At 33.7% G+C, this 20,794-nt stretch overlaps 1 protein-coding gene across 1 annotated transcript in view; it reads right to left on the bottom strand.

Annotated features, from left to right (window-relative positions):
• Positions 1-4,593: 4,593 nt before the first annotated feature.
• Positions 4,594-20,794, bottom strand: part of LOC130895405 (uncharacterized) — a 36,047-nt gene continuing 19,846 nt past the window's right edge. The window contains exons 4-7 of the mRNA XM_057802654.1: positions 15,807-16,149; positions 13,203-13,636; positions 7,712-8,175; positions 4,594-5,840 (exon numbers count right to left, since the gene is read on the bottom strand). Coding sequence (XP_057658637.1) covers positions 7,715-8,175; positions 13,203-13,636; positions 15,807-16,149 — 1,238 coding nt within the window. The 3' untranslated portion in view covers positions 4,594-5,840; positions 7,712-7,714. The remainder of the gene's footprint in view (positions 5,841-7,711; positions 8,176-13,202; positions 13,637-15,806; positions 16,150-20,794) is intronic.

Raw genomic sequence — 20,794 nt, 5'->3', positions numbered from 1 at the left:
ATCCCTCATCTTAGAAGAAGTCTTACTCACACTTGATGCCGTTGAAAGGAACTCGTTACTGTTAATCTGCAAATGGGGTTGTGACGGCTCTCAACAAGCCCAGTTTAAACAAAGACTCCCAAACGAAGATGAATCTGATGCTAATATTTTTATAAGTTCATTTGTGCCTCTACGAAATGTTTGTGGTGAGGATAAAAGTAAAATCGTGTGGCAAAATCCAACTCCATCTTCACCTAGATATTGCCGTCCAATAAGATTTAGGTTCGTAAAAGAATCTAAGGATATCACAAAAGAAGAAATCAATTATGTATAGAATAGTGTAAACTCATTAAACTTGACGAAAGTTGACCTCAATGGAATTTTTTTTTTCAACATAGTTTTAAAATGACTATGGTTGACGGAAAGGTCTGCAATGCAGCTACAGACACCAAATCGACCAGCAGATGTTATATATGTGGAGCTACATCAAAAGATTTTAATGATTTAACAAAAAAAAATGATGTATGCCCTGAAGCTCTTGAATTTTGCCTTTCCGTATTACATGCAAGAATCCGGATATTCGATAGTGTGCTGCATTTAGCATATGAATTGCCCGTGAAAAAATATCGCGAGAGACGAACCGAAGAAGAAAAAAATCTAGAAAAGCAGAAGAAATTTGATATTCAGCAAAGATTTAGAGAGGAGACAGGTCTCTTAGTCGATATGCCAAAAAGTAACTTCGGAAACACAAACGATGGAAATACCAGCAGAAGATTCTTCGAGAACCCTGAATTGGCTGCAGAAATCATTGGGATAAGTTATGACATGATTATTAGATTGAAAGTGATATTAGAAGCCATATCAAGCGGCCGTAAGATTGACGTAGCAAAATATGATGAATACGCCATGGAAACTGCGAAACTATATGTTGAGTTATATGGCTGGCATCCTATGACTCCAACGACGCATAAGTCTTAATTCATGGAGCTTCAATAATAGAAAATTCGTTGTCGCCGACAGGGCAACTTTCGGAAGAAGCTGCTGAGGCCCGCAATAAACATTTTAGGTCTTATCGCCTAAACTTTGCTCGCAAGTTTTCGAGGGAAGAATGCAACTTAGATATTTATCATAGGTTACTATTAACATCTGACCCATTTATTAGTTCCATGAGAAAGACCAAAAAAAACCGCTTCAAAATTATTTTTGCCTGAGACAATGCAGCTATTAATTCCTGCTGAGCCAAACCGACCAATGGAAATTGATGAAAGCGGCGAAAATTTAAATGTAGATGAATAAGTCTCCAATGTATGATTGATTATTTTTAGTGATTATCTATTTAGCTTATGTAACTTTAATATTGTATAACGAATGTAAAGATCCTTTTAATAATATAATATATTTACTTACTTATTAGAACAAAATAAACTTTGTTATATTTAATAATACATACCTGAAAGTATTACTAAAACGTAGACAGATGTCCCTCCTTAGGGAAAGCCGTGAGTATGTCATATGTATTTTCAATATAATATTAAAAAACACTTTGAAATCAACTACGATCTCGAATAAAATATTTTTTGATAAAAAATCACAAGTAGGTGCGCCTAACCACCGTGCACCAACAAATAATTTCGATAAGTTATTCCAAACACAGAATTCTTTTTATGTAACTATTTTGTAATATATATATATATATATATATATATATATATATATATATATATATATATATATATATATCACATAAAATAATTTTGGCCGCCTAAATCCTGAAAAACGATCTATGTACGGCGTGGATGTAAAAACCCTACTTTGATCTTGCAGTATTTTTAAATGTATTATTTCTATAACTATCACAAAAGCAAACTTTACATCAAAAAAAGGTATTTTTTTTCAATTTTTTTTTAATTCCGGAGTGAAGTGATGATCCAAGTGTAAACATGGCCAAACACTGCTCTGAATCATCAACACGTTGTTGTTTGTGATCGACTGTGAGTAAAGGCGGCACCCACATTCTCATGGTCAAATTCTAAACACACGGCCTTCTGATATCTTTACGGCCTCAGCTATCTCACGCAATTTTAATTTTACGATTAGATTCAACCAATTTATGTACTATTTTGATGTTTTCTGGAGTAACCACCTCAATTGGGCGACCAGAACGTTTACCATCATCGGTGTCTGTACGAACACGTTTTAATTGAGCAATCCAATAGCAAATGGTTCTTTTCGATAAGGCAACGTCCAGAAAACACTTTTGAAGCTTGTACATTTTTTTATCAAGAAGCAATAATAAATTAGCACACGAACTTTTTTTAAAAATAAAAAAGCAGCTTCACTTAAATGGTTGTCGTTTTTTCTGATTAATCGAAATTTATCACATAGTCTTTTGAAATTTGGACTTTATGAACGTCAAATTGATTTGACAATGGCAGCGCCATCTGTGTACCAGTCACACGACTTATTGAGTGATGTTATATACAGGGTGATTCAGTATAAAATAGGTAGGTCAAGTTAAAAAGTTACAGTTTACCTTTACTCTCTGATGACGTAAACTTTATTATCGAAACGAACGCCAGACACTGTAATTGTGAGTGATGTTGTAGTGGTAATGTGAACAGTGTGTTTAGTACGAATCAGTACTGTATAGTGATATTAGAGGGTGGCTCATAGCGTTAAATTGATTTGAGTTGATCAATATCCTGGTTTTGAATTGAGGAAAACCATAAATCATAACTTGTGAATCAATTCCTTTTTTTTGGCTTGTGTTATAATCAATACTTATAAAATTATTTACACATCAAATAGACCAGATAGACCTGGTTTAAAAACACATTTAAGAAACTAACTGTATTTGCACTAACATGGAAGATCAAAATTTGTGTTGTTAGAACATCGTTTGCAGAATTTCAAGTACAAAACTCAAAAGGTAGTTGTTTTGTCAAGTGGCTAAAAGACTAGACTAATATTTTTCTACTTTGGAAACTTATGTATTGGAAAATCTAATTAATCATTTATTTCAGGACAGTAAAATACACGATATAAAAACAAAATAACCCATCGCAAAGTTTTTACGCAAATAATTTCACTAGGTCCTAGAACCTAGAATACGTAATCTATGTAATGAAATATATCGGTAGCTTACTAAAAATAAAAATTCTTTATAAAATTAAGCACCGCTTCAGGTAAATTAATAGAATGAGAAGCTTTATAACAATAAAATCAATCATAACAATGAAGGAATCAACATTGATCTTCAGAAATTTGTAGCCTTTCAATTATATAAAAAAAGAAGAAAGTACGAGAACAGTCTCAGAGAATTACAAAAGGCGTAAAAGAACACAATTATTAGAAAAATGACAATCGTTGTTAACAAGACTATAAAAGTTGGAGAAAAAAGGTTGTTGGTAAATAAAGAAATTCTGAAGTAGAAGTAGTGACCGAAACATTCTAAACAGCCATTTACGGAAAGTAAATAAAAAAAATCCTAAAGTGTGAATAGTTATCAAGAGATCCTAAACGGTTAGTTATAAAAAAGAAAAAAATCTTGAAGTGTGAATTTTTAAAATTTAACATTATAAGTTGTCGTTATTTAGTGGAAATCAATCTTTACAATCGATCAAATGATATTAGAACGTTTGTCACGCATAAATTTTATCTTTCAATATCTGTCACAAATAAGTTAGAATTTCTGGAACCGTTGGCGCTATTCATATTGAATACACTGTTTACACCACCACTTACAATTACACTGTCTGACGCGCGTTTCGATAACCAAGAGGTACAGGACAGTTTACCTTCAGTCTCTGAAGGCGATAACTTGGTTATCGACACGCGCGTTAGAGTGTAATTGTAAGTGATGGTGTAAACAGTGTATTCAGTATCTCTCACAAATGACTGATCCAGAATAACGACAATTTATAATAAATTTATAAACAATTTAGTGTGGGCTAGTTAACTAAAATTGAACTATAAAATTTTACATACTATTATAAAACGGAGAGAATAATAATTCAAGTATCGCTACTTTGTTGATAGATATTAGGTAGATATTTTTAGAATACAGGGAACATCACAATTTTGAGAACAATATAGATAATACAACTACCCTAATTAAATTTGTTTCTTTGTTTGCTCTTCATTTCTCAATTCTCTTTTCCGTTTTCTCTTTTTCCTAGCCCTAGATTTTTGATTTCATTGGTTTATATCCAATTAATATTTTCCTTATATATACTATATTGTGATAGAGTGCATTGCAAGTACTGAAAAGCTCGTAAGTGATATTTTTTTCAGCAATATATTCACCTAGGATTTTCAAAATTAATTTATTTGTACACAACAATTTTTGTAGAAAATTGAAAATAAAAAACCTCCAATTTACCCTCTGCTCTACCTCTGGTAGTAGATGATTGGAAACAGTTGGTAACAGTATAATAGTTAGTACGCGTCCATTCTGCTTTCCTTGTTTAAGGATGCGACGTTAGACGTAAGAAAGTAGTCATGTAATTTTGAACATCTTAATATGACGATGACACCAGTATTATTGCATTCCACCCTCTGTTTTTTCTACAAGAGCATATATACTATAGCAAAAGTAGAAATTTTTGAACTCAATTTTTATAATAATTTTATTAGAAAATTTTACAAATTTTATAAAAAAATAAGCATATTGTTCCTGTACAACGATTATTTCAGATATACGGGGTGTCCCACGACGAGTTAAAACTACGTGTATATGGCAAAATACTTATAGTAAAATCATGAAAATATCTACGTTTGGGTTTTCAGATACGATCTTTTAATTAAAATATTTTAGCCGACTTCCGGTAGAACCGACTGTAACTTTGTTATTTTAAATAGAACACCCTGTATATTAATACATTTTTGAAATCTACGTAAAATTTTATTATACTTTTGTCTAAAAACTTTTTTCGAAAAATGCATACTTATTGAGTTATTAATTTTTTTTGTAAAAAATTTGACCATTACTGACCCTTATGAATTATTTGTTTACAAGGATACCCTTAAAGATATGAAAATGGTTTCTGTTCGGTTGCTAATAGCAAGGTTAGATGTATTTCAATCTATGTTAAAACATTTTTCATGTGTATAAAAAGTGTTCAAAGTTTAAGTTTGATTTTTTTACAGACCTTGACAAGATAAAGAAAAATACTTTTTTTTCTTATTGCTTGTATCAATGGGTCAAAATAAAATTTAGACTACACCTGCATCTCTAAAAATTTACAGAAAACATTCAATATCTGGATAACGGTAAGATTTAGGTATAGGAAAGTATACATGAATTTGCCTTATTTTTTACCCCTGAATGCATTAAAATAGAAAATACCGGGTGGTTCTATTTAAAAAAAAGGAAATTTGATATTTATGAAGTTAAACTTTGAACCCTTCTTATACATACCCTGTATAAAATGAAAAATTTTTCAACATAGATTCAAATACGTCTGACCTTGTTAAAAGCAACCGAACAGAAACCATTTTAATATCTTTAGAGGTATCCTCGTGAACAAAGTATTTATAAGGGTTTGCAACGGTCAGTTTTTTTACGAGAAAATTAATAAATCAAAAAGTATGCATTTTTCGAAAAAAACAAATTTTTTGTTTTATATGGAGCTAGTGGAGAAATGACAAAAAACATCGCCGTTTAGAACAATCTTATCTAGGTGCAAGTGCCAACGTGGTCGTTAGGTTGACCAGAATTGTCCCACAAGCTCAGAACATTGTTATCTACTTTGACAACTACTACATGTCTCTGCCTTTTCTACACTATTTCACTAGGCAAAGAATATACTCGCTAGGTATTCTTGGACGTATTCCAAACTGCAAATTACCTTGGGATGAGGCTGCAAAAAGATAATAAAAGTGTTTGTTTGCAATCAACTTATTCTAAACCGTTACCAAAAGTGTAGTTCAAGACTATAACCTCTATATGGGGTGCGTTGATGGATAGCCTCATTCGTCGTTACAAAATCAAAATAAAATCTAAAAAGTGGTATATGAGGTTGTTCTACCATCTTCTTGAAATGACAGTTGTAAATTCGAAAAGGAGTTCAAAAGTATATGAAACTTGCAGATTTTAGGACTGAGATTGCATATTGTTTGTGTAATGTCAATTCTAACCGTATAGCAAAAAGGGGTAGGCCATCATATCTTGAATACGAAATACAGGAAAAAAAGCAAAGGTCAGCAATAACATCCTACGTTCCTCCAAAAGACGTAAAGCTGAATGGCCAATCACATTGGTCATTGTACAAAAAGAAAAGCAGAGATGTAAGCGGCCCAAATATAGTTCTTTTTCGTATATACAATTTTCCAAAAACATGTGCATACTTATTCGACACTTGCCGTGTTGCTAGTGGATTTGGCCTTTAAGGTTGATTTTATAATTTATGTCTTAAACTATTAACTGTCGCTTAATCAAAATCTTTCAATTAATAGTTTATTAAAAATGAAAATAAATTAGGTTACCTGTGGTACAGTAAATAATGATTTATATCTCGTACACAAGTTGCTGTGGTTATGACGATCAAGATTCTTTAAATAAATTCTTAATATGAGAATAGCATGAAAGAAAGCATTAATGTCCCTATTTTAAAATCGTTTTAATTTCTTCCTAGTATTTTTCCGAAATGCAGACTTAGCTTTAAAAGAAAAACTTTGTGCAAAGCACCTGATGCTGTTATGAAAGTGACATTAATTTTTCCGTTTATATCGAAGTATAGATCATCGCTAGAAACATATAAATAGGTCTAAGAAGTGAAAAGTTGAAAAAAATATTTTAACGAGGTTGAGACTATCTCTGTATCTATAATAGATTTGGATATTATTTATATGAGGGAGGACTTTATTCACTTCCGCCAGGCGTACGACAGTATCCTCAGAGACCAGCTGCATGTGGACTTGGTGGGGTTTGGCGTCCGTCCCAAAGAAGCTGGTGTGTATGGTTAGAATGACAATGAGGGACGCCTCTGGCAGAGTTAAGGTATCGGGGTCCCTAGTCCACAGTTTCAACTGTAAACACAGGCTTGTATCAGGGAGACCCACTAGCGACAACACTGTTCAATTTCTTATTGGAAGCTCCCGCAAGGAATAGCCGAATGATCCCGGAGGAACTATTTGCAATAGGTTCACATAGCACCTCGCTTATGCGGATGATGTTGACATCATGGCACGAACCACTTCGGCTCTTTTGGGAGCGGTTGAGGAGATCGAGCGAGCAGCTGAAGCCAGACGACTCAAAATCAATGAACAGAAAACCATGTACATATGAACAGATCTTCCAAATCACGTTCTAAGTCAAAGAACATCGCTTCCCTGTGTACACCATTTCAAATATCTTGGGGCCTTGATAACTGAAGGTAATGACGTGACAACAGAGATCAAGTGAAGAGTTGCTGCGGGGAACAGATACTTCTGGGCAGTCCAGAGAACGTTCAAGTTTAGAGTGCTCTTACGAAGGTCAAAGCTCACAATTTACAAGACAATAATCCGTTCCGTAGTCACATAGGGATGTAGACATTGACATTGAGATACTTGTTTGAGATACATATGCCACTGATACAACAATGCATCTATCGGAATCATTGAAAAGACCTTAAGCCGAAATAAGTACAAAAATATAATTATAATAATAATTCTATAATAGGTACCAAAATGTTGAGATAATTTTAGCTGTAAAAAATAAATTTTGGAATGTAATAGATTACAACTTTACCTATCAATGCGACGACCTAACTTCTTCATCTTCGTCTTGAAAGGACTCTGACAAATCATCGTGGATTTTAACCTTTGAAAATTCTTCATATATTCCTTTTAGAGTATTTTCAGTTTCATCCTCACTGTCACTAAGTATAACATACTCGGTAGCGTTATCGTCGATATCTTCAAATTGTATATCTTCTTGTGTACAATCTTTGAAACAGTCGCTTCTCCTCTCTTTTGACATCTCTAGTTCAAACTGTTGGAACTGTTTTTTCAACTGATCATTTGTAAAGTAAAATTTTTCCATAGCTATATCACAATAAGGACAAAATATTTGAGAATATTCCTCTTCGACTGATTTATGGGCTACGGCCTTGCAATGGGGGCATTTATAATCAAATAAGATGAATATTGGCATCATAGAAAAACAGCAACGGGTATCTACATGGGGTGGAAAACACAAAGGACCCATGATCTGTGAGTGTTCGTTAAGAAAAATATCGACACTGAATAAAATGAAATTTAATGTTGTATCAAAGATTTTATCATTTCGAGGTTTGAAAGGTTGTTGGAAAGCGGAGTTATTAAAAGAGAATCGAACTCTAAAACTACGTTTTTAATTTATTTCGAGTACTTTTCATTGTAGATAGTATGAAATTTTGAAAATACATGAATATTTTTAATTAAAGATAAATACTCTTAAATACATTCATTTCCCATAATACGTTATTAGCATGGAGTATTCTTACATTTTGAAAATATTTAACAGGAATTTTTTTACGCTCTTTTTGTACAGTTTGCTTTGTTGTTTATTTATTTTTTGTAAATCCCCAATCTCACAACACAATTTTGAATTTTGAAAAACACTTCAAATACTTTTTAAATTTGAATATATTTACTCGATATTAGAACGTTATTCTCGCACGCATTGGACGCCATTTTTGGTAATTTTCTATAGTGGGTTGGTGCCCCTGAATAACAGTTTCATTTTGACATCTGACTAAACGATGCATTGTTCGGTCATATGTGAAGGTGGTGTGAGTTTATTTCAATTTCAACATATTATTTACAATAAAGTTTTTAGACAAAGTAAACAATGTCATGAAATATGGATAAAACATACAAATCTGCAGTGAAGAAATTTCTTGGAAAGTCCTAACCTTGAAATTAATGTATGGTTTCATATATTGAAATTATTATATGTCAATTTCTAAAGAGGTAAATGATTTATGGTGGAAGAAGCCTCATCCCGCTATTTTAGTGGTGTAAATTGAAGTTCTTCACCAGACATTCCGCTTACAGGATGAGGTTTTTCTGACTTTTGAATTCAAATAACATTTCCAAAAACAACTGTCAAACATTAATCAGTGCTACTAACCGATCACCTTGTTATGCTGTAATTTCCCTAATGTCTATTTTCAACAATTTTTCTATAAATATAAATAAAAGCGGAATCACGAGAAAATAGTATAAAACACTCTTAACAGAAGGCCATTCCAGCATTTTGAACTCTTGCTGGAATGGAAAACTTTATGTTACTTATATTTTAATAGACTATTTCGTTTCTAGTATTCTATGCTGGTTAAAGAAGTTCGCTTTAGCCACAATATTTAATTAAAATAAGCACTAAAATTTCCACGTGTAAAGTATTCTTTACACAAATACATACTTTTGAGACTTGATATTAAGCCTGTTACGTTTGACATTTAATATATATATATTTATCTACGACCACCATTAAAATTAATCCTTTAAAAACTCAATAAATATGTTAAATTACTTATTATACATACGTCTAAAAGCTTGCGAAAAATTTAATGGACGTTTCATTATAACACCCAAAAGAGATACGAACAAGTACAACGGTTTTTAAATAGGATAATCACTTTTTTTTATTTGTATATTTATCAAATTACATTAGATCATTTTGATCTGTGTCTTCTGTCAAAGGTTCTGTAATTGTAATAATTTTGTACTGTCATTAATAAGTGTGAAATGCAATCGTCATTTTGCAATAGTATATTACATAAAGAGTTTGGAAAGTAATACATTTCGCACTAGTTACTGTTTTGCGAGCCGCGTAGCAGCGAGTGTTGAAACGTAACGAGTTCGAAATACACTTTCCAACGAGTTGTGTACACGACCACGTAAAAAATTCTTCAAAAAATCGTATTTTTTAAATAAAGTCAATTAAACAACATCACACATGTGTTGAAAAGTATATAAACATGCTAAAAAGTTAAAAAATCCTACAAAATATTTTAATAGTAGAGATGACAAAAACGAAAAGAATGATTATGAACTATTTTATAACTAAAGAACAGAAAAAGAACCAATATAAAAATAAATTTTTTGTAACTATATTAGGTACCTAAATAAATAATTAATGATTTTGTTTTACTTTTTTTCTGGGACGTTATAAAATTTAAATATAAAATTGTTATCATAACAATTACTAAATTGCAGTTGATTTTGTAATATTGCATTATTGGTGGTATCCCTAACATATGTGTTTATTGCCTCTTGTTGCTGTATAGATGAAGTACACAAACTTAATATATAATATGAAAAAGAAGCATTTCAATACATTTATGTTTTGTTATTTTTTGGTACATGTGTGAAATAAGCTACCTACTTTCTTAAGTGAAAATGATTTGGCAATCTATCATTTTCATAAGTGGTCGAAGGAAAAATTTTTTTCAAAGCTAAATAAACATGGAAGAAAAATCTGATTGCACTTCTCCTGAAATTGCACAAATTGCTTGCAATGTAACTCAAAACCTGCTTCCGGAACAGTCAAAAAAAATATACATGAAGTCATATGGAGATTTTTTGGATCGGTGTAAAAGTAAAAAAATCAAAAATTACGGAAAATGTTCATATTGTATATATCTAAAATTATTTATAATTCAATTTCAATAAAACTATTTCTCTAATGTGGTCATAGATTAAATATTGTATGATACTAGTACGTGAAGTACTTTTGCGCACATGTATCATAAATAACTATTATCATATGTTTGGGCCGAACAGTATGAAGCCAAAAGGGTATGTGACAGCTCTACACAACGATCACATACTCTGCAAGAGACATCTGTGGGACAATCATACAAAACTGTAACAGAAACAGCATGGTAGACTGGTTATCGAAGTGCGCGTCATACAGTGTAATTGTGAGTGTTGGTGTAGTGGAAGTGCAAACAGTGTTGTCAATATAAAGTAAAATAGTTGGTATTGCATTCCAAACACATAAAATGGGATAAATTTGGGAAAGAATTAGAATTAGACAGTAGAACAAACCATAACTCTTTTATAGAGTATTAATGGGTCTTAGGGGCAACAAAAAGGTAGAAAATATATCAATTAAGAACCAAGCAGAGGAAGTACTAGTAAATTAAGTACATATAATGAAGTGCTGGGAGGAATATTATGAAGGACTGCTTAACAAAGAAAATAAGAGACACGACAAAATGGAACAGCATAGAGAGCAAGAAAATGGAAAAACTCAAGAAGGAAATAAAGAACTTATAACTAAAGAGGAAGCAGACGAACAATGGGAAGGCACCCGGAGAAGATAAAGACACAGCCGAGATGATAAAGAACATGGGAGAAAAAGCTACCTTATTGATACTAGTAATTTTCAATAGAGTATGGATAGAAGAGAATATTGCAAAATGGGTTTGACAGGAAGTAGAGCCAAAAACTTACAATAACAGGTACCAAGTAGTTTTTTTTAATTCCATTTATTCATCAATCTGCCGTGAGGCAATAATTGTTAAGGCTTACAATGACATGAGAAGAGATAGTACCATACTTTTACAATATATTTTATGATTACGTAGGGTTAATAAAAATCACTTATAACTACATAAGTCTATTTGTTAGATCAGACAATTTAATTCTTTTAATACGTCGCCCTTCACTACTCCGATTAAATAACCGTTTGGATGTATTGATACTTGTTTTGGAATCTCTGCAGGATCTCTATGTTGGAATTGCTGGCAATACATTTGGTTTAATTTTAGTCCTAGCTGCCTCTGTTTAGTGAATATGTGTTTCTGATAAGTCAGCATTCGGTCTAAGTCCTAAGTATTTTTCCTTTCGAAGTGTAAACATAACATGGACGGACTTGGATTCATTGGCTTTATTACGTCATTGTTTGAGCCATATCGGGATCTTGTTATTTTGCTAGTTATTTATAGGTCAGCTGTGTAGATTAAATACAGAACCGGTCCTAAGACGCTTGCTTGAGGGACTCCAGGTAAGATTCGATAAAAATAAGTGAGTGTGTTGTTGCAGTGGGGCTAAGAAATTGATTAAGAAGCAAAACTGACAGAAAATCTGAAAATTCAGGATACAGTACGATTCACGATATCTAGACTACGGAAGTTCGATGGGTAACGGATGAAAAACCAACTTCAAGGAGACCTCCCGGCCGACTTCCCAAGAGATGGTACCAAAGCTGGATATCTACTTCTCAATAGGCTGAATAGTGAAAGAAACGAGAGTATTAAAAAAGGAGGAAGAAGAAGAACGGTTTTATACTACCAGTGCACAAAAAGGGAGACATCAAAAAATGCCATAATTATAGAGGAATATCCCTGTTATGTACTCCATTAAAGATTGTTGAACAAATTATCCAAAGCGAGCTAAAATAGAACCAACTTTGAAAGATGCGAAGTGGATTTTGAAAAAGTAGATCATGTATTCACTAAAAAGAAATCATTTATGGAAAAATGGCACAATCCAAACTAGTATCCAGTATAAAGAAACAAGAAATAAGGTAATAAGCAGAGAACATGAAATCAGAACAGATTACAACAAAAGAAAGAGTGCGTCAAGGAGGCAGTTTGAACTCATTACTATTCATAGTTTACATGGATGGATCAATTAGAAGTGCAGAAAAGAAAACTAAACCACTTCATATAGGATTTCGACAACTAGAGGGCATTAATATATCGAAAACACATTTTCAGATGATATAATGATCATACAAGAAAATTTAAACAAATGGAACCAAATATTGGCAGAAAATGAACATAAAGAAAACCAAAGTTATGGTAGTGACAATTTTTAGAATATCAATAATTCGAAATTATTGTTTGCCATTCTTCAAATGAGAAAACAACTACTTTCCTGGCTAATGTCGCAAAGAACGGCAAACAATAATTTCTCTCTCCGCACCGAATGAGAGGGTGTTACAGTTACAGTTGCGATCCATTGGGGATAATGACATCGAAAAAAAGGTCACGTTCTTCATAGAGGATGTAGTTCAATATTCGTCGCGGCATTAGTCAGGAAAGTAATTTTTCTTTCCTTTGAACGACAAACAATAATTTCGAATTCGAAGAGGTGACAAGTAAATTATATTTATTATTATTTCTATCCGTAGACTTGCGTATTAACAAATTACAGATGGCTGATTATATAAAAATGTTACTATTTTACGACATTATTTACCTTACGGTGGAACTGTGATATTTTTCATTAAATAAAAAGGATATTGTCTCCACACCATACACAGGTTAATGGCTCGGGATATTCCATTTCATTGGCAATCTCCATAACTGACTTCATCTCATTGATGAATGTTTTTCCAACTTTAGCTTTGGGTAAAATATTTTTTGCTACCATCTCCTTTAGGAAAACATTTTGTATATACAAACTATGCATTTGGAAATCGGTTAATTTGTTCTTGATACTTTTATTTAGTAGCATCGTCATTCTCTGTGTTACCAATTTTATTGATACTAAATAATGTAGAAGAATAAAGGGTTTTATATTGTAATTCTTGACAACTGGTATTAGACTGAAAATCATTTCAGAGATTTTGGCTATTAATCTCAATGTTTTTAGTTTTGTTAGAGATAAAGTATCATAATTTAATGCCAATGGTAAACCCAACCATGGGAATCTTTTTTCTTTAATACAATTTATCCTGAAATTAAAAAAAATATATTATTGATTATAACTTAAGATATAATTTTATAACCTTCACACAAAAAAGAGAAATTTCTCAAATCTACTGATTGACATAGAAACACGAACGCCTAGTAAAAATTATTGTATTGCAATAATATTTTGGAGCTCCACATTTTCTTACACATATATCCAGCCATATTTAACATATTAAACAATAGCTTCCTGGGATATATCATTTCAAGCCACCCCTATCTTATGTTAAAGAGAAGCCATCGAAGTGTGAGAGGGATGATATGAATTTCTTAATCTTCACATATTCAATTGGCGACAAATCTGGGTGAATTAGACGTCAAGGTGGGAACTGAATTTGCATTTTGCAGTAGAATGAAGATTACAATCAACTTGGAGCAATAAGCACCCCATATGATAACTTCAAAAAAATTGAGGGTTAAGATGTCTCCTCACCTTCACTCGACCATCATGTATGTCTAGGCCTAACAGACTTTTATCACTTAAGACGATAATGTTCCATTCCTCCAAGATTCCACATCGGTTTTGGCGATATTTTTCGAAAAATGGCTATTGTTGTTCATGTCAACGATCTTTTCGAGCTAATAATTTTAGGTGACGACCTTGGCCTTCCGATGTTCGGATCACTCGTCCTGTTTCTCTAGCTCTTTATATTAGGTATTGGCGATAACTGACAAAAATATTGACACTCCTGGTCATTCCAGCTTACCAAACCCAAACAATTAACCTTTGCACTCGACAACTTGATATTCCACGTAACATTCAAAAATATTATATTTAATTTAACCGGCGTTATGGTCCTTTGAGAACTAGAGTCTTCTCAACAATCGACTGCCAATCCTTTCTGTCCTAAGCATGGTGCCTCCTTCGTCCTTCGTCGTCCTACATATGTGACTACGAGACGTATTATTTTCGAGTAAATTGGCCTTCTTGAGAGCCCACTTAACTTGAGCGCTCCCAAAGCGCCAAGATATTTGAATCGGACACAGGGAAGCCATGTTCTCTGACTTGGAACGTGATTTGGGATTCTTGTAAATTGTGAGCTTTGACCTTCATAAGAGCCCTCTAAACTTGAAAGCTCTCTGGGCTGCCCAGAAGTATCTGTTCCCCGCAGCAACTCTTCCCTTGATCTCTGTTGTCACGTCATTACCTTCAGTTATCAAGGACCCAAGATATTTGAAATGGTGTACACAGGGAAGCGATGTTCTCTGACTTGGAACGTGATTTGGAAGATCTGTTCTTATGTACATGGTTTTCTGTTCATTGATTTTGAGTCCTCTTGCTTCAGCTGCTCGCTCGAACTTCTTATCCGTTCCCGAAAGAGCCGAAGTGTTCGTGCCATGATATCAACATCATCCTCATAGGTGAGGTGCTGTGTGAGCCCATTGCAAATAGGTCCTCCGGGATTCGTTCGGATAGCTCCTTGCGGCACCTTCCAGAGAGAAATTGACCAGTGTTGTCGTTAGTGGGTTTCCTTAACGGAAGCCTGTGTTCACACTGTGCCTAGAGACCCCGATACCTTAACACTGCCAGAGGCGTTCCCACCAGGTCTTCATACAATTGGTCTCTGAGCATACTGTCGTACGCCTGTCGGAAGTCAATGAAAAGATGGTGAAGAATGGCTTTGTACTCTTAGGTTTTCTGTAGAGTCTGACGGAGCGTAAATATGTGATCAATAATAGAACGGTTACGGCGGAAAGTGCACTGATACTCACCTGCTTCTTTCTCCATGTACTCTACCAGCTTTTGGTTCAACCAGCATGTAAGTATTTTGTAGGCTGTACAAGCGATACGGTCCACTCATCTCGCATATCTTCAGTGATCCAAATTAAGGGGATTCGTTCATAGAGGGCATTCCATACCTCCTCCCCGCCGTTATAATGTTAACTACCCCAGGGTACATGTTATTCTTCAGCTTTTTGATAATGACGAAGATTTCCTCTCTTATCTGAGGATCCATTTGATCACTGCTACGGCCGTCGTCAATACTCATGGTGTTTAAAAATTTGATTCGACAGAGGAATCGAACCTCTCACCTCCGGAAATTGGGCACTTTGACAACCTTACCAACTACATCGTCACGGCTCGGTTTTGTTTCCTGGTCTTATATTTTTGTTTATACGGTATAGATGAATTAGAATAATAGGCCAACTTACCTAAGTGTTTCAAAACAATCCCAGTGTTCTCTAATTGTATCGGTATTATTATTCCATAATAAATCGAAGGGATTTATTATCACATTGTGATATACAAATACATTAACATAAGACTTCGATTTAGAAAAACTTTGTAAATCCCATGGATATGCAACAACAAAAAACAAAACTTTATTTTTAGAAAAGAAACAACCATGAGTGCGATATTTGTCCATATCGTTTTTGATTGATATATTTTTCTTTTTTATGGCTATTTTATTGTTAAAAACGCTTATATCCAGTTCTGTTAATATTCCAGGCAATGATAGTACTAACAGCTTGTTTTCGCCTATCTGTTGTATACCTAAAAACCGATTAATATCAAAAGTTATCAAATATACCAAGAATGGTAAATGGAAAGATAGTTTTATCAATAACAATAATGTAACGTCTCTCTGGAATTATCTCGGCCATTCCCACAGAAACTGATGAGTTGCTGTTTCCACGGAATCACAGTGCGAGGACCTCATCAGCATTTTACATTTATTTAAAAGTATTTTCTCACACAATTTTAGTCAGTCAGTTATGGTCATTTTATAATTAGTTCGTGTAAAATAAAGTTTTTGAAAAGTGTATTCTAAGTTAATAATTTGAAAGTCTGATAAGTTTCGTTGAGAAAATTATATAAGTTAATTAACCCTCAACACTTTGTTGAATCACAATTATCACACTAATTACAACACTACTAACAATTTAGTAACTATCACTTCATTTAATGCCACTCGAATTGTCGTAGATCACAATTCAATATTTAACTACTCTTCTACTGTGTTATATACACTTTTATGATGCTCTAGAGCAGGGGTCTTCAAACTTTCCAGACTTACGGCCATACTGATTACTCCAGTAAGTTCCGAGGGCCAAAACCATATTATCATTGTTGCCGGTGGTAAAAAGTGAAATAGTCCACTGATGAAAAGAAAAGTCCGAAAAAGTACGCAACGTTTAAAAAAACAAATCGGACTAAAGTCCGCAAAACGGCAACACTGCATATTATTAATTTTCCTGTCATTATCTGTAATTTCTAGATTAGTCGTAGAATACGAGCCATGAGGAGTAACGTGACACGACATCTGGTGGACACAAGCGGAAATAGGTAGTACCTTCTATCGCTAACAGATGGCGCTAATAGCACAGAATAATCTCGTTGGTTCGAGAAAGTTCTGGTGTCTTCCACTCACTTCTAGATGGCAGTAATTGGAATATATAAGAAGGCTAGTGACGCAACCACAAGTCAGTTCCTATGACATTGTTGTGAAATAAAAACGTGTTTGTGCGTGTTTAAGTTTAAGACATTTTTGTAACAGTATTTTGATTTTAATTGTTGCTTTTGTGTGTGATTTAGTAGTATGGAAAAGAAGCGAAAAATTGATAGTTAATGCAGAAAATTCAAAGATCAGTGGAACATTCAGTATTTCGTAATTGAGTCCAGTAACAAGGCGCTATGTTTGATTTGCAATGAAAACATACTGTTCTCAAAGAATATAACATTAAAAGTCATTATGAAACAAAACATTTTCAAAATTACTCAAAATATACAGGAAGTTTGCGGACAGAAAAATTCGAAGCTATGAAGCGCGGATTGAAATCGCAGTAATCTTCATTTACAAAACTCAAAACTGAACAAGAGGCTGCAACTCGTGCCAGCTTTCGTGTGGCTCTTGAAATTGCAAAACGTGGAAAACCATTCACCAATGGAAAAATGATCAAAGAATGGATAATTGCAGTAGCCGAAGAAATGTGCCCTGAAAAGGTAAATTTATTAAAAACTGTCAGTATGTCAGCAAACACTGTGGCTCGGGTAGAAAACATCGCTGAAAATATATCCTCTTAACTTTTCGACAAAAATGGACATGTTGAGTGGTTTTCTTTGGCCTTGGATGAGTCAACGGTGTCAGATACTGCTCAGGTGTTGATTTATATTCCCGGAGTAGATAAAAGCTATGAAGTGCATGAAGAACTTCTTGATATGTATAGTATTCATGGCGCAACTACAGGTACAGATATTTTTAAAGGAGTTGAAATGGCCATTAATCAAAAGAACCTTCGATGGAAAAACTTGAAATGTATTACAACTGATGGAGGCAAAAACATGAGTGGGAAAGATAAAGGAGTGGTCGCTCTTGTGTCAAAGGCTGTAGAAAAATACGGTGGTTCAAAACCATTAGTCTTACATTGTATCAATCATCAACAGTGTTTGTGCAGAAAATGGTTGGATATGTCTGAAGTTCTGAAACCAGTCATATCAACTGTTAATTTTATCAGATCTTTTGGGCTGAATCACCGACATTTACAACAATTTATTGAAGAGATTGGACTGCCATACGTTGGCTTAGTTGTGGGAAAGTCCTTCAGCGCTTTTTTGAACTTCGAGCAGTGTTCGAAATTTTTTTTGAATGAAAAGCATCGCCCTCTTACTGAATTACAAAACAACGCATGGCTGTGGAAGTTAGCATTCTATGTTGATGTGACGAAACATGTGAACGAACTGAATTTGAGATTGCAAGGAGAAAACCAGCATCTTCCTGATTTATACACTAATATCAAATCATTCCGGAAGAAATTGATACTGTTTCAATTACAACTACTTTGAGTGCTTTGAAACTAATTTTTGATACTCGTTTCTCGGACTTTGATGCCATTGCGAATCAAATTAAGATTTTTCAGAATCCTTTTGATACTGATATTGAAACCCTAGCCCCGGAACTTCAAATGGAAATGATTCATCTACAGTGCAGTGATATAATTAAGAACAAATATCAAAACTCATCTTTGTTGGAATTTTAGTGTTTTAGTGAAGTCTTCCACTGATACAATTTGATAATTTGCATAAATTTGCTCGTGGGCTGTTTTCTGTTTTTGGTACTACTTATTTGTGTGAGAAGACTTTCTCCAAAATGAAGTACACAAAAAATGTTTACAGATTTAAATTAACTGAAGAGCATCTTAAATCTCTTTTAATAATTGGTACAAGTAAAATTCGTTCACAACTGCAAACTATTGTCGGTGGAAAATCTCAATTACATAAATCTCATTAGTATTTCATATGTCATTATGCTTGTTATAAGTTATGTTTTTATTTAAAATGTATAAAATGTTACTTGGATTCATTTCAATAATTTCTTAGTTATTATATACTGAAGTCAAATTTTCTGCATATTATACATGTCTTTACTCATCACAATTCTGTGTTTCTTTATCCAACTTATCACAAAAACAAAAACAATAAGCCTACAACATGTTATGAGTAGTTAGTCCATAGCCATATCAATGTAGATGTCATATTAATAATTATTCAACATAAAATTAGGATACTTCAGTAAACTAAATTTAATTTGCTATAAAAAAGTTGTGTTCTCTAAAAGGAGTTTTCAAGTATGCTAGCTCTCCGCGGGCCGGACAAAATCTGTCCGCGGGCCGGATGTGGCCCTCGGGCTGTAGTTTAGAGACCCCTGCTCTAGAGCATGGTAGAACATTCCTAAGCATATAGTAATAGAGCCACCCACTATTTCTTTTATAGTTTCCACTACATTAAGTTATGGCCAGTGTCATCAGATGGCGTGCGGTTGGGTCGGCGACAAAGTAATTTCGGTTTTATAGAATGACATGAAACATTTTTTTTAACAAAGAATAGTTCATAATCAATTATATATTTTCTATTTTGTTCAATGACCTTTTGCCATCTTTCATTCAGCTTCATGATTTCTGGTCTTTATCAGCAAAAAACTTAAGCAGGTGCGATTGAAGGTCATCGTCATGGTGCCAGATCAGGGCTGTATGGGAGATATGGCATCATTTCCCAGCCAGTAGTTTCCCACGAGTTGCCAAAGATGTGTGAGCTCTGCATTGCACTGACCAGTTTTCTCTTATTGCTTCATCCAGTTTCATTTATTGTTGACAGTAAATATCAAATAATTTGGATTCTTGGAAGCACCTCAAAAAACTCAAAACCTTTGTAATCCCACCCACCAAATTGACAGCTTTTTTTGTTGTTTTTCAGTTTTCAATGTGGTTTGTGCTGGTTCATCGTGTTTGCTCCATAATTGTTTTCGAACTATGTTACTCTACAGTACCCATTTTTCATCACCAATGATGATTTTTTTCATTTCGTTTAAGGTGCATATCGCAAATGTTGATTCTTTGTGTCAAATGAATTTGTTTGAATTCGTGAGGTACCCAAATATGAAGCCCAAGTTTTAAGTGTTTTTCAATTGTCGTGTGCGATACATATAACCTCTTCGCAACCTCTCCAACTGTTATATGACGCTCTTCCTAAATTATGACTTCAAATTGTTCATCAATAACTTCATTAGGCAGACCAGAGCGTCTGGTCAGAACCATAAACTTCTCATATTTCTTTGTGAGCAGCAGCAGATTTCTTTTCTTTACGGAAATGAAAAAGTAAAATATACCGAAAATGTTCGTTTCTACACTCCATTTAAAATGAACCCAAAACTAACAGCTTTAATAAAAATCACGCACTTCTTGCTTCTAAAATTACGTCAATGTAACCGGTATCACCTGACAAATGGCAAATGGAGCAAGGCTCTCTATCAGTAAAAAGCGAAAGTACTTAGTTGCCAACCTTATATTTATTTTGAATTTGTATGTATATGTATTTGATTTTTTCCTTTCTGTTCATCCCCTACCTAACTCGAATTTGCCTTTCCCTTTGAGTTCGAGTTATAGAGGTTCTACTATTTGCTTAAAAATGCAAATGGAGATTTTTCTCAAAAAGATTATCAAGGCTCTGGTCGGCCTACTGAAGTTGATAACTAAATCAAAGTCACAATTCAAGAGGATCATCATATAACTGTTCGAGAGGTTCCAAAGAGGCTACATATATCACACACAACAATTGAAAAATACTTAAAATATCTTGGGCTAGTAAAGAAGGTTGATATTTGGGTATCTCACGAATTGAAAGAAATTCATTTAACACTGAGAAT

The sequence above is a fragment of the Diorhabda carinulata genome, chromosome 6, assembly GCF_026250575.1.
Source record: "Diorhabda carinulata isolate Delta chromosome 6, icDioCari1.1, whole genome shotgun sequence".
NCBI lineage: Eukaryota > Metazoa > Arthropoda > Insecta > Coleoptera > Chrysomelidae > Diorhabda > Diorhabda carinulata.
Note: the sequence above shows the minus strand (reverse complement) of the source record. Positions and strands in the feature narration are given on the sequence as shown.